General features: G+C 33.8%; 1 protein-coding gene across 25 annotated transcripts; it reads left to right on the top strand.

The window, feature by feature from the left end:
- The first annotated feature begins 490 nt into the window (after nt 1-490).
- LOC114293692 (putative sugar phosphate/phosphate translocator At3g17430) lies at nt 491-14,251 on the top strand. Of its 25 annotated transcripts, none has more exons than XR_014359656.1 (12): nt 493-848; nt 3,391-3,550; nt 5,228-5,335; nt 6,142-6,173; nt 6,251-6,301; nt 8,934-8,995; nt 9,086-9,347; nt 11,273-11,538; nt 11,620-11,722; nt 12,981-13,275; nt 13,509-13,594; nt 13,958-14,251. XR_014359656.1 is itself a non-coding variant. In XM_082912852.1 (10 exons), the coding sequence occupies exons 2-10, from the start codon at nt 3,467-3,469 to the stop codon at nt 13,168-13,170; spliced, it is 1,143 nt and encodes a 380-aa protein (XP_082768978.1). In that variant the 5' UTR covers nt 491-848; nt 3,391-3,466; the 3' UTR covers nt 13,171-13,439. The 25 variants fall into 25 exon arrangements, 12 of the variants coding, with proteins under 12 accessions (XP_082768978.1, XP_082768973.1, XP_082768976.1 ...); XR_014359658.1 differs by having other exon boundaries at nt 13,512-13,594; XR_014359661.1 differs by having other exon boundaries at nt 11,620-11,714; nt 12,982-13,275.
- Nucleotides 14,252-15,201: the final 950 nt, after the last annotated feature.

A 15,201-nucleotide genomic window follows, 5' to 3' on the forward strand; every position in this document is an offset into this window, starting at 1 on the left:
AAATGACAAAAATCTTCCTAAAAGTTTAAATTGTTTGTTTACAATTTATCCACCATAATAAAGAAGTTGCAGTGAATTTGTAATTTGAATAAATTTTGGACTTTAATAAAAAAAATTGAGTGATTTTTATATTTTTATTTTTTCTGATTAAAGTAATTTTTTCTGATTAAAGTAATAATTATCGTATTTACTAATAAAAATAAAATATAAATAGACACGCACGAAGAGCCATTGTAAAAAAATAAATCGAAAATCGCATATTTACGCCTCGTTTGGAACAGATTAATTTAGTAATTTTTTGACTATTTGACTAAAAAAGTAGGTAAAAAAAATTTATATGTTTGGGATGACTTTTTGGTTAATTACGAAAAGATGTGCAAAAAGTAGAGAGAAAAGAGAATCTTTAACTTTTTGTATGAGTTGTTAATTTTTTAACTAAAAAGATAACTTTTTGACTTTTTAACTAAAAAGGTAAGCCCCAAACGGGCCCACCCTTGAAAATTTGTCTGAACGCTCTCTCTCTCTCTCTCTCCGTGTTCCATTTTCGTCGAACGCTTGGAAGGAAACCATCTTACAAGTTTTTTTTCCTTGTGTCTTGACAACTCCGAACTTAGGTTTCTCCTCTCTCTCTCTCTCTCTCTCTCTCTCTCTCTCTCTCTCTCTATATATATATATATTTATGTGGAGACTAATAGGCGGCTAAAAGCTGCGATGCTCCTGTGTTGTTGGAGACATCCTTGGCGTTGGAGACAATCTGTGTGTCCAAATCCAAATCCAAATCGTCGGCCATCTGTGTCTTCAAACTCTAGGGTTCTTGAAAGTTGAGCATTCTTCAATATATATTTCAGGTCAGATTTTCGGTGAGATGAGAACCGTTTAGCATTCGGATTAGACATTGATTGTCAATTTGTTTTCTTTTTCGTGTTCACCATTATTGCCATTGTCATTGGCATTGTGCGACCATCTACGCTCTACAGTTTCCAGATCAGAGTACTAGTGTGTGTGTGTGTGTGTGACTCGCTGAGAATTGAATGTTTCATCATTTTTCATTGTCTTCATATATGCTAATTGACGGGAATTTTCTTAAGTGTAACCGTGGAAAAGTCTTTTTGATAAATTTTCTGTGTCATTAATAATGACTCATTGTTTCATTTAATATCATGTGGGAATTTGGAATGACGGTTTCATTCGGACCAGTTGCTTGATGAGTTGTAAGTGTTCTCTTTCTTTATCTCTGTTTTGAAATGCAATACAGTTTCCCTCTCCTCGCCTCCCCTCGAATTCATGGTTTAGGAACAATGTGGCTCTTTTTTTGTGGGCTTTTTGCGAGCCAACCAATTTGGTAGCAGCCTTTACAATTTTACAACATTAGAATCAATTATATAACTTTGAAATTATCCACTTCTTAACGTAGTCCACCTTGCTTTAAGTTCCACAATATTATCTGAAAAGATAAACAGAAACTCACCAAGGATATAGTTGTATGAAAGCTGGGAAAAACACCTCTAAAATTCTTGCTCCGCCATACTTGAAAAAAAAATAAAAATTGAACGCACTCCAAATTATAAAATAGAAAGAGTAAAAGATCAGATTCTTTTTTATTCTGATTTTCATTTTTCGTGATTTTGGAAACGCTTTGGACACTTGGAATCCATTGTTTAAAACATACATAAAGTTAATTATAAGTTTGAATAAAATATCTTAAGATACAATGATAGAAGAACAATAATGCGATATGAATATTTGAATGTTGTACATTTTTTGAAAATTGTTGCGCCGCGTGCCTGCGTAGTTTCTCATGTCCGTGTTTCTTAGATTGAAAGCCATGTGAATGGTTTATTTGTTAAAAAAGGGTTTTGAATGAAAACCGCTCCCAAATAATGCTTTGTTTTTTGGCATGCAGTGGGCATGCTATGCAATGGGAGGTAGGTTCGCCTTCGTCATAAACCTTCTAATGTTGACAGAAGTAGAACCCATTTCCCATGTTATCATTGGTAGTACAATTACTTGGAGACGGCGATTTCACCCACTCATTTAGTTGGCAACTTCTGATTTGGTATATTAATGTAAACTATTCACTTGGGTTGTTGGCATGGTTGAAAACGTGAGAAGCATAAACACCAGTTTTGTACTGGTGTTAAAGGGGTTGCTATGGAGGAGGAAGCAATTGGATTACCAGCTGAAAAGTTCTGAAACGTGCTTTTCATGGAACTGCATTTGTTTTGATGGATGCTAGGCAGAGTCTCCTTTCAAAGAGTCCCTATGGATATGTGATTGGTTGTAAAGGCCCTTTGATGATGTGGAGGGTTGTGAGGCTTATGCAGAGATGGGTAACAAGGCCCTAAGTTCCAGACAGATTCACCATCACATTTTATAGAAAATGCTGGGAGGGGGTGGTCAAGGTCATTGAATGATCTGCTTGTCTCTGACTAAAGTTAAATGTAGCGTTTATGATGAAAACATAGAAAAGATAAAAAAAAAAAGCTAGGTTTTTTTGTATAGATACCTGCAAAGAAGGCATTGAGAATAAATTTTTTCTATGGTTATGTTATTGGTCTGAAGAGCTTTATATGAACTATTGTCTTGGAGGTTAATTTGAAACTGATACTTCTCTGACTGGCTAAAGTTGTTACTTGTTAGCAACTGTTAGACGAAAAGCAGTGAAGGAATGATTTCTGAAGAATTTCTTATGATTCTTTTGTCCATAGAAATAATTAGAAGATTGGTAATTTTTGCCGAACAGAATCGGAGAAATGCCAAAGAAACCTTGGATAGGTTGCTGGCAGTGCATGGCTTAGATTATTGTACGGCAGGAAAGTATAAGACTCTTCTACACAGTTTTTTAAGGTTTTTGGAACCTTTCTCATGTTTTCACCTACATAGATTGTTTTGAATCATGTGTTGGCCTCCCAAATTTTTGGAATGTCTCAAAAGTGCAATTTCCATTTGGACCCTTAACCATGAAGTTATGTACTAGCAGTTTAAACTTCATTCTAACACAACGCAGTAGAAAGCTTGCTTACATAATTTCCTTGCAGTAGAAATACTTTAAAATTTATTGTTTTCATTTAGAGATTTGATTGTTCAATAGTAATTGTAGAAAAGCATTTACAAATTGCTTGTTATTTTACTTTTCCTTATAAGATTGTCTTACATTATTCGTGATATCTGTTTGAAAACAAGGTCCTTTTTTGGTTGAGAATTTCAAATATTTTGCATCATTATGCTCTCCATTTCATTCTTTTCCAGCTTGTACCAACTTCAATGTTGTGCACTTGGCATACTGATGATCATTGCTTAAGGGGATGAATGCCTGCTCTTTAATTAGATAACTGCAGCTTGTATATCTAAAAAACACTGTTGTGGAATCCTATTTATTTCTGGTTTCAGGTGGGGTGCCTGGGTTCTTAAGAAGCTTGGCAAGCTGTTAACTGCCAATAAAAGGGGTGCCAATAAAGCAGACAACATGATCAACAGACAGCTTTTGTTGACGTATCTTTACCTTCTAGTTTATATATTGCTTTCATCAGGAGTAATTCTGTACAACAAGGTAAAATGACACAAACAATTCTACCTATTTTATTTGATTTGTTTCATTATTTTTGGTGTAGAATTGAATATTTTAAATTACTATACTTCATTTGTTATTGTTGTTGTTGTTTTTTTATTTTTTTTATTTTTTATGGGAATTTGATTTGACAGTTCTTACTATTTTGAATTGCACAAAGCTTCTAATATACCTAAATCTATGGACTTTGCAATAAATTAGGTTTCACTTGATTGAGCTTCTCTTTCTGATGTGGTTATCCAATGTTTTATTATTAAGTTTTATGTGCATGGATGCAATTTATGAGCATATTTTTAAGTTTTGGTTTTGAAAGGGAAATTATCTCCCAAAAGTATTATTAATGCATCCGTGCCGTACATCATTGCGAGAATCTAGTCTTTGATAAATTTTTTTTAGAGAAGTCACATAACTCAACAGTTTGGATTCAACTCAAGAAACTTTTATCCCAATTACTTGGGGCACTAAAGAAGCCTTTGATGAAATAAATAATTAAACTTACACTGGAAACTATTATATTTTGCATACACATGATATTAAATAGATTAAATGATGTGGGCTACATGATGAGGAAGAAAAAGTAAATTTGAAGTGTTGATATATTTGGAAATTGGAGTGATTATAAGGAGGCACCAATTAGAATGATTATTATTCTCCCTCTTGAATAAAGTTTAATGTCTGCAGATTCCAACACGCCCTCCTGGACCACAACACACATTAGCTGGACAAATAGCCCACCAATCACAGGCCCAACTAAGCTCTGATACTAAGTTGAAAAGTCCAGTCTATACTTCTCCTTAAAACCCATGTATTAAGGAGAGAGAAACTAGAGCCTTATAACTAGCACAGATAGGGCAATTTCAAGCAATGTGGGACACATTCCAAGACACCCTCCTGGACAACAACACACATTAGTTGGACAAATAGCCCACCACTCACAGGCTCAACTAAGCTCTGATACCAAGTTGAAATGTCTAGCCCACACTTCTCCTTAAAACCCAGGTATTAAGGAGAGGGAAACTAGTGCCTTAAAACTAGCACAGATGGGGCAACTCCAAGCGATGTGGGACACATTCCAACACACTCTCCTGGACCACAACACACACTAGCTAGACAAATAGCCCACCAGTTACAGGCCCAACTAAGCTCTGATACCAAGTTGAAAAGCCCAACCTACACTTCTCCTTAAAACTCAGGTATTAAAGAGAGGGAAACTAGAGCCTTATAACTAGCACAGATGGGGCAACTCCAAGTGATGTGGGACACATTCTAACATCTGCAAAAAGTGAAACCATGAAAAGTTGATAGTGACTAAATTTCAAGGGTATGGGTTTAAGGGATATTAGCTTTAGATGATGGAAAATTCTTATCGAACTCAAACCTTGCTTTTTGATTAGTAGTTGGGCTTTTGTTTTGCAAACAAGGCATTACATTGGCTATAAATGCAAACAAGTGGTCTATTCTTGGCCCTGATTGGCCTATGTAAGGGGGTAACATGGTCTGGCTGTGGTGTCTGTCAATCACTTCTTCCATTTGTCCTTTTCAAATAGCATTTATTTCTATTGATTTCCTTCTACAATTTATATGGTTTGAAATTTTCATCCCTTACAACTACTTGTTTAAGTAAATATACATATCATTTTTTTTTTGGTTCATTTGCAGTGGGTCCTTTCTCCCAAATACTTCAATTTTCCCTTTCCAATAACACTCACTATGATTCACATGGGATTTTCTGGCATGGTGGCATTCTTTCTTGTTCGGGTTTTGAAGGTATGACTGTATGGATATTTGAACTCCTTATCAACTGGAACCAGCAATAACTTCAGTGAGCGAAAACTCATATAATTTCATCCAATTTAAGAAGGCTAAGTTTAGTAAAAAAAAAAAAAACTGATGAACTTTGCTTCATTGCTGGTGAGTGTAGTATAAGGTGGAGAGGTATGCCAATGATTTAAATCTTTATTGTTTATATGATGTTTAACAGTGTGCCTAGGTAATAAAAGAATGTAGCAAGTCAGAAATACTCTCTTCAATGCTGTATTATCTTTACCTCTGCATAAAAATGATAAAATATTCTATAAGATAATCAGAAATTAAAACTTTGTATGATGCTTGTCTGTTACACAGAATATAAAGAAATGTAGTCCTACCTATTATTTATGTTCATGGCTTGAAGTTCTCTAGACTAATAATTTCATCACTGAAGTCTTCACTTGCATTCTTATCCTGTGTAGAAAACATGTTTATGTGAATAAACTCATTTATGTGCTCTACATTGTTGTTGCTTTGCCTCCTATTATTGCATGTGCACCCTTGTATCGACCATGTAGCAATGAATTTTGAGGTTGCTAATGCACATGCACACAAGGAGCAGGGTCCTTGCTCTATGGCATTGTTTTACCTTCGAAGTTGCAAATTTGTGCCATTTATAATAAACTTTTCCAAGAACAGTGATACAATTTTATTTTTTGTATTTTTCCTCCCTCTTTGTTATATTCTCCTGCCCTGCAAAGTCTTTTATTTATCCCTTTTTCTTTTTGGCTTGACATAGGTTTTATATCCTTCTACCTTTGCAGGTTGTATCACCTGTCAAAATGACATTTGAAATGTAAGACATCTTCAAGCACATCTGCTTCTGTTTCTTCCAAAGTTCCCTTTCCCTGAGGATGTTTTGTGTGTTTGCAGATACGCGACCTGTGTGATCCCTATAAGTGCCTTCTTTGCATCAAGCTTGTGGTAAGTTCTGAACACTAAATTTCTGGTTTGAATATTGAATTTGTGTTTCATCTGTCATAAAGGCATGAGCTTCTATGTATTTCCTGAATTTTTCTGTTATGATCAAGGTTCTGAAAAGCGGTTGCGGTCGCCGTAACGGTAGCGGTGACGCGGTTGCAGTTGCGGGGTGTAAAGGCCGTAGTGTAACGGTTGCGGTAACCGGAACCGTGAATTTTTTTATTTTTTGCACAATTTGAAAAAAACTTACCGATACGCATATTTTTTTTCCATAATCATATTTATTGGATTAAAAATAAATATTGATCAATTTTTATAAATTTTTAAGTATGATGCAATATATTTCATATTTTAAAATCACTATAAACTGAGTTTTTTACATTTTATTTTAATAATTAATGACTTTATATTATACAAAAAATCAATCACTAACTATTATACATAAGATAAACAATGACAAAAGTAAGAGAATAAATAAGAGGCTAAATATATATATATATATATATACATATTTTAACCAAGCCAAATAGATAATGACCACACTTATTATTATTATTATTATTATTATTATTATTATTTTCAAACAATATATAGATAGACACACACAAACAAAATGGTTTAGTGATAGCAGCTGAATAGAATAGTATAGGTCTTACAGTTTCAACAAATTAATAACATGTTCTTCATCTTCCCTCTTATCTCTCTCTATCTCTTGCTCCTCCATTTTCTCTCTTTATCTTCTCTCTTCTCTCTTCTCTCTATCCCTCTTCCCCCATTTTTAGCTCTTTTTTTTGTGTGTTTTTTCGGAAGAAACAATTTGGAACCGTTACGTAACGGTGCGTAACAGGCCGTTACGGCTGTTACAGCGCCGTTACGGCTGTTACAGCACCGTTACGACCGCTACGGCAGCCGCTACGGCCGACACACCTGTGAATCTCAATCACACTGCAAAAGCGGCCGTAACGGGTGGCGGTAACCGCCAAAACCGTTACGTAACGGCGTTACGTAACGGTTGCGGCCGCTTTTTAAAACCTTGGTTATGATGCATTAAGAGCTTTCCAGCTTGCCCCAATGGATGCTTTTAAGTTCTGTATGGCCTATAGACATTTGTCCCAGTGGCTGCTATACTGTATCTTTGTTTGTTAACTCGGATAAATATACTTGCTAGTCTATCCAACGGTGAAGATGCTTCCAAATGTGACCCTATCCAAGATTGGCATCAGATTAGAATTCATGTTAATTAGTTTCAATGTTGATCTTAATGCTTATTAAACACGAAATTGTGGAACTATTTATGGAAATTTTTAGCTTGCATTCTCTGTCCTATCTGTGGGTAATAGGTATTTGAATACCTTTGATTGGTCATACAATCACCAAGGAGTGGACCCCATAACCTCAAGGCATAAGCCTTGCTCTGCAACCATCTGCTCACCTCACTCTGCCCACTCCATGAGCAGATACTCCTCTTTGCGACCATCTGCTCACCTTGCTACCACCGTTCAACGACTGCCCACTTGGGCGCCATGCACTTCATCTCACCTTACCTCAACCACTCGGTGGTCATGGGATGGCATGACGCTGTATAGTTTGCTTAGGCTGGGAGTAGGGCCTAGGGACCCCCTGGGGGTTGGTGCCTTGATCATGGGATGCCCGAGCAACCTATGACCCCGCATGGGATTGTTGGAGACTTGTGGATTGCTCGTCAATGTTGCTTGGCTCACCCCTTTGAGTTGGCTCCACTTTGTCCAGTCTTAGAAGGCCTCTGCACAAAAAATCAAGATTGACCAAGTCATGTGATACCTTGTGAAGTGTGATGTAATATGATTTAGTGGCATAGTTATGTTTTTAGCACCATAAGTGTTAGTTGGGTCTTTTGGCCTATAAATTCTATGAAGCATGGGTACTTCGGCAAACTTCAAGTCCCCTCCCTCACTACCACTATCTCTCTCTACTCTAAGGCTTCCTTAGCTCTCTCCATCTTCACCTCTAGTGATCTTGCTCCATCTTAGTGCCTATCATGATTCCCTGAAGGTCCACGATCTACACATCACATACCATTACCAACAATATAATCCATCTTTGTGCCTACCATGACTCCTTGTCCTCTCTCCGTTTTCTTGCTTATGCTTTATAAAATTCTTCGCTGCTTTTCAAAAAAAAGAGTGGTACTCACTAAGCAAGGTTCCTTCAAGTCTCTCTGGAAAATGTGTTCGGGCTCAATCCCTTCATATTTTCACTACCCGCACCATCCTTTTGTGCTAAACACTTGCCACCATCCTATTTCTGCTTTCCTGTCTTCTTTTCCGCCTGCCATCACTTGCTTTCTGTTATCACATTAAAATAAGATGTATATTCAGGAATTCCTTAATCTTTTCTTCAACCGTATTATTTATGGGGCAATTTTTTGGTTGAGAGATAGGAAATGCGTTTCTTTCTGTTCTGTTGTCTAAATTCTTTTATCTGTGAAAAATGTTGGCCAGATCCTATCTTACTTATATAATATTACTTGGACAATGATGTTTATCTGTAGTTTTGTGATATTCATTGCAGTTCCAAATGACTGGAAATTTGTATGATATTATTATGTTGGCGTATTTGTTTGATAGTGTTAAAAGTATATTGTATTCCAATGCAGGTTTGGCAACACTGCATACTTGTTCATTTCTGTAGCCTTCATCCAGATGCTTAAAGCTCTAAGTATGTTTAAAATGTCACTCGCTAACTCGCTACTGCTGAAATATATTTCTGTAGCACTTAGCTAATTGCTGTGTATACTGGGTTTCACAGTGCCAGTGGCGACATTTCTCATGGCTGTTATTTGTGGTACTGACAAATTAAGGTGTGATGTATTTTTGAACATGGTGCTGGTAAGTGTTGGTGTTGTCATTTCCTCATATGGGGAGATTCACTTCAATGTAGTGGGCACTGTCTATCAAGTCACAGGGATATTTGCTGAAGCTCTTAGGCTGGTCTTAACTCAAGTGCTTCTTCAGAAGAAGGGTTTAACACTTAATCCTGTCACCAGCTTGTATTACATAGCGCCATGCAGGTACTCTATCTCAACTTCTTGTCTTCATATTTACATCTGAATCCTATGTATACATCAGCGGTCTGTGCATGTGTAGACCATGCTTGTTAAATCATCTAGCATGAAAAATTTGTCTATTCTTGTCGCAATATTATTACTTCAACTTTTCTTTTTATTATCATCATGTAGACTTTCAATAGGATGATTAATCAAGTAGTTCATGCTAGATGCAATAAATACTGCATTTTATTGCTTGACTAAATTTGGATATCTCTAAATTAGTTTGCTTCTCATCAATACCTTGGTTTTTGGGATTGTCTCATACCAATGGTCGGCACTGATACTGTGTAATTCATTTAAAAATTAGATAAAACATTTGAACTATACATTGAAAATTAAGGCTCCGTTTGGTAAGCCTCTCAAATTATAGTTCCACCCATTGATTTGAGTCTGGTGTTTGTTTTGAGTTTTCAAATCATAATTCTACACCCATTTCTCAAAACTCAATTCAAAACATAATCATTACTTTTCAAAACTCATAACCAAACTCATAATTCAAAACTCTTTTCAAAACTCAATTCAAATCAATATTTTAATTTTTTAAATATTTAAATATTTTAAAAATATTTTAATTTTGTTAAGATTTTAAATATTTTAATATTTAAATGTGTTACGATTTTTCTAATTTTTTAATTTTTTGAATATTTTTAAATATTTTAATTTTTAAATATTACGATTTTAATTTTTTAAATTTTAAAATATTTTATAAAAATAAATTCAAACTCTATTTTATAAAAATATTTTTAAATATTTTAATTTTTTTGTTATGTATTTGGTTACAATTTGAGTGTAGAGTTGTAAAAGTAGTATGAAGTTTCGAGTTATGTGTTTGGTTATGAGTTTTAAAAATAATTTCTTAATTGAGTTTTGTTTTATGTGTTTGGTTACGATTTGAGTGTAGAGTTGTTTTTAAATTTAAAATATTAAAATTTTAAATTATTGAAATTATTTAAATTTTTACGATTTAAATTTTTTGAATATTTATTTTAATTTTTTACGATTTAAATTTTTTAGATTATTTAAATATTTATGATTAAAATTTTTTAAATATTTATTTTGAAAAAAAATTATTTCCTTTGTAGTATTTTCAATTAAAAAATTGATTAATGTTATTTTCTGTTAATAATAAATTTTTTTAATTGAATTTTAAAAAGAATTGGTTATGAGTGTTGATCAGAATTTTTAATAGTGTGAAAGTAGTGTGTTTTGTTATGAGTTATAAAAATTTGAATTAAGTTTTGAAAACTCTTTCCAAAACTCATAACCAAACAAATTTTCTTACTTCACATGTCAAATCAAACTTTCAAAACTTAATTCCACACTCAATTCAAAACTCAATTCAACTCTATTCAAAAATCATAACCAAACAAATTTTCTATACTCAAATCATAATTTCAAAACACACAAACTCAAAATATAACTCATATTCTCAAATCATAGTTAGAAAGTCTTACCAAACGAAGCCTAATATTCTTGGGAATTTCTTTGCATCATTCCTTATGGAAAAGTAGTGATGTGAAATTCATGGAAAATTGTCTGAGTTAGAAATTGGCATGTTAACATATTGGGCATTAGATATTGTGAACCTCCCATCATCTATCGTCAAATCTCACACAGATTTTGCAACTATAAATTTTGAAGATCACGACTTGCACTAAGGAGGTGTACTGTTGTCTAGCCTTTCCTATTAAATGCTAAAATATGGTTATATGACTTTATTTTCTGTCAGTTGTGACCTCATACTATGAGACTTGCACATCCTTTTGGTTCTTTTTACAAACCTGTGTTTTGCTCACAGCTCAACTATATAGTGCTCTCTTATGTGTGCTAGAGTTGTAAGTTCTCTCTCTAGCAGAGATGCTCATTATCATTTTTGTTGTGTGCAGTTTTTTCTTTCTGTTTGTTCCTTGGTATCTACTAGAGAAGCCCGACATGGAAGTTACACAAATCCAGTTTAATTTCTGGATATTTTTCTCAAATGCCCTTTGTGCTCTGGCATTGAATTTCTCAATATTCTTAGTAATTGGTAGAACAGGAGCAGTGACGATACGAGTTGCTGGTGTTTTGAAAGACTGGATACTAATTGCTCTTTCGACTATCATATTCCCTGAGTCAACAATTACGAGGCTTAACGTTATCGGCTATGCAATCGGTACAATTTGATTTCATATTAATGCATATGCTTTAAACTAATAACCTGAAGGCACATAAAATTAACTATTTCTTTCCACAGCTTTGTGTGGAGTTGTCATGTACAACTATTTGAAGGTCAAGGATGTTCGTGCTTCCCAACTCCCTGTGGAAAGTATCCCAGAAAGAGCAGTTAAGGTCATTCTGTTAAATAATATTTTGTACCTTTAGCTTGATTGTTCTCCTTTTGTTTGTTGTTAGTAAATTACATTTGTTTAGAACCTCCTTCCTATTTGCCTAGAAGTTTGTGCCTGGTACAATTATATGCTTTGAAGCACAATTATTACCCTTGTGGTAAATGTTTCTCTTTTCTTGTAAATGGCAATGCTATGCATATACAAGCAATGCCAGTGTTACCTATACTGTGATCCCTTTATTATTATGATCTTGTTTAAAACATGGCAAATCAATTGCATTTATCATTTATCATTTATCACAAATAACTAAACCCAATAACCGAGGAGGATACTCAGGTGTTGAGCGTTGGCTAGTGTTGTTGAATCCTGTCGAAATGTGTATCATAAAAGACATTAACATATATGAATATAGATAACAATTAAGTATTTTCATCTAATATATAAACATATTGCAAGAATAAAATAATCACATAACCAATGATATGAAAAATTGTCTTTAAGAAACTTAGATATTGGTTAAAGAGATAAATATACATTCATTAAAACCCCAAAGTATCCAACTCATAATTAGGAAGAAAATTGAAAATTTAATATAACAAAAGATAAATGACATTTAATTTGGTTCATGATTTGCAACCAAAAATATTCTTCAAGACTTGTTTGGATATGATATGAGTAGTCCCTAACATAGTTGTTCTTGTTCTATTGTTTGTTCGTCATGGTCTAAACATATATTTTGGCCGAAATCTCGGGTTTATACCTAATTAGATTCATGAGAGTAGTTCAATTTGTTGTAGCAAAGGGAGTATGATAGTCATTTTTGCTTGTGAGTTTATTTGGGTTTGGGTTTTCTGTGAATATGGTTCATTACTGTTCAATGAGTGTTGGCCATGGTGATAGATAGTTAAAAAAAAGGTCATGAACAGGGCCAAGAGTGAAGAAAGTAAAGATTAATCATGCATTACGAATCATATGTACGAAAACGTATCTCATGATTCAATTCGCTGAAGATACTAATTCGTGATATGTATCTTTTTTTCATATGATAAGAGTAATGTATCATACGATTCTGACGACACTGGTGGTGGCTCTCTTATTCTTCTGTGACAAAAAAACTAATATATTACCAAAAGATGATATTGAGATTCTCTTCATTTCTTTAATTAAAAAAGAGAAGGCAATTACAGTTTTTTCGCCACATCTCAGTTTTGGGATGTCAAAAGGTTTGTGACTCTCTGGTGCTCTTCTTCCCTTTTCAAATAATGCAGGACCTGAGGATGGAGAAGAAGTCATCAGACCTATATGTTCCTGACAGCAGTAATAATAGCTCCAATGGAGGGAAGAATGGATGGAATAGTTCTGCTTCTGATATTACAGTGGAAGAAGAGGCACCTCTGATTCCTCCTTTGAGAGTGTCTCATCTTGGGAGAAGCCAACTTGGCAGTCACTCGGAATGACTGATGATAGTTTGGAGATGATCTTTTGCAGGCATTCACTTGTAGTTACTTTAGCAATTTATTTGTCAGAAGCAAAGAGCTAAACTGAATTAATCAGAGGAAAAGGTTTGAACTTTAAAGTATACAACCCTGTTCTTTTTTTCTTCTTCATGAAGATTGACAATTTTTTTGTAGAGAATCTTGCTAGATCATAATTTGTGCTGTGACTCATTGTGAAAACTTAAAATTGTTAGTTTTAGCATGCTATGAAATATCAGTTGCTTCTCTGATAGGCCATTTTTGTTTTGTTGAAGAGTCTTATTGATCGTTAGTGAATTGTGTTGATGCAATGTAATCAGAAGGACTGCTGCATGGAGACCTATCTGTTCGTAATCTCTCCAGTTACAGACTGGTGCATTTTTGGGTCTGCCCGTGAGGTAAAAAGGTAAGAGAAACTTAATATTCTAATCCATGGTTGGCCAATGGCTGTCCGGCCGCACATGGTTTGTTCTTTACATAGAAGAGAAACATAAAAAGACCTATGATATTATTGCTGTGGAAATTGTCCAAGGTGGGGATATTATTGAAATTTATTTTGTTACAATATACAATGAGCCTGCCTGCCTGCCTGCCTGTATTGGAGTTTGAAGTTGCTCGGCTGGAGTTATACATTGTAACTAAACTGCCTGTATTATTCTTTGTTTTTGTTTTTGTTTTAGTATTATTATTATTAAAGAAAAAAGCAGTTACTGTTGGCACAATTCTGTTGAAAAGGATCTCTCTTTTTTCTCGTTCAAATGGATGGCAGGGATAATTAATGCAATAAGGATGATAAGCATTGAGCAGGAGCAGCACATTATCAACAATGTAAGGATGGCTCTTGCTGGTCTACACCCGCCCGCCCACCCACCCACTTAGGATTTGAGGATCATATAAAAATAAAATAAAAAATTAGGCTTGATGGAGTGAGCTCACATTTGCAAGAAGTCTTTCGTACAAAAATGTTTAATTAAATTGTTTTCACTATTTGACAAAATGGGTGGATGTTAGATTTGTGACAATGGAGTAAAAGTCAATATTAATTAGTAGAAAATGTTATAGATCTTAAATTTTTTGTCAAATTAATGATCAAATGTCTTACATAAAGAGTTTACTTTTTTGTAGATTCTACATTAGACATTTAATCATTTATTTGGTAAATTTTTTTATATCCCTAACATTACCTTTAATTAATCATATATGTCATGTATTGGGGGCAATGAGGATTCCGTTCCAAAAAAACAGAGTGGGAAGATAATGGATATTAAGGCCTTGTTTGGGAACAGACTTTTTAATAATTTTTTATTTTTTGGCTCAAATGTAATGTAAAAAAATTAGTATGTTTGAGATAATTGTTTAATTTTTTACGAAAAGATGTACAAAAAGTGGAAAGAAAAGAGAATCTTTGACTTTTCAGTATAAGTTGTTAGTTTTTTAATTTTTTTAGTAATTTTTTAACTTTTAAGTTAAAAAAGTCACTTACCAAATGAAACTTAAGTAGATGACCACTACACTAACACTTGATTGGAAGTGAATAAAACGTAGAGAAATACATTTATTTTATAATTCTTATTATCGTACTCCAAAAATAAACAATTGCCAATAACGAAAAAATAATAATAATAACTCAATAATAATCTATACTATTATATATGTAAACACATGATTTTGTGTCTAATAGTGTAGTGACTTTTTCTTTTGTCACATGACAAATTTTTTTATCTTAAAATAAAAAAAAAATATTATTCAAAGGTGTGCGAGTAAGATTTAAAATTAAGATCTTAGATTTAATTAAGAATGCTTTTACTATTTAAACAATATATATACACTAGCGTATACCTGTGCCTGAAGGCACGGTGTAAATAATGTTGGGATTAAAATATAATTGTAATCCCAATACTCTCCGTTTGGCAAGAGCTAAACGGGGCTTTTTTGGCTATTTTAGCCACAAAAGACAAAATAGGCTATTTTAGCCACAAAAAACAAAATATCACATCTAACTCATAATCATTA

This window comes from Camellia sinensis, unplaced genomic scaffold, assembly GCF_055761805.1.
Source record: "Camellia sinensis isolate YWXY unplaced genomic scaffold, ASM5576180v1 Unanchor6, whole genome shotgun sequence".
Lineage (NCBI taxonomy): Eukaryota > Viridiplantae > Streptophyta > Magnoliopsida > Ericales > Theaceae > Camellia > Camellia sinensis.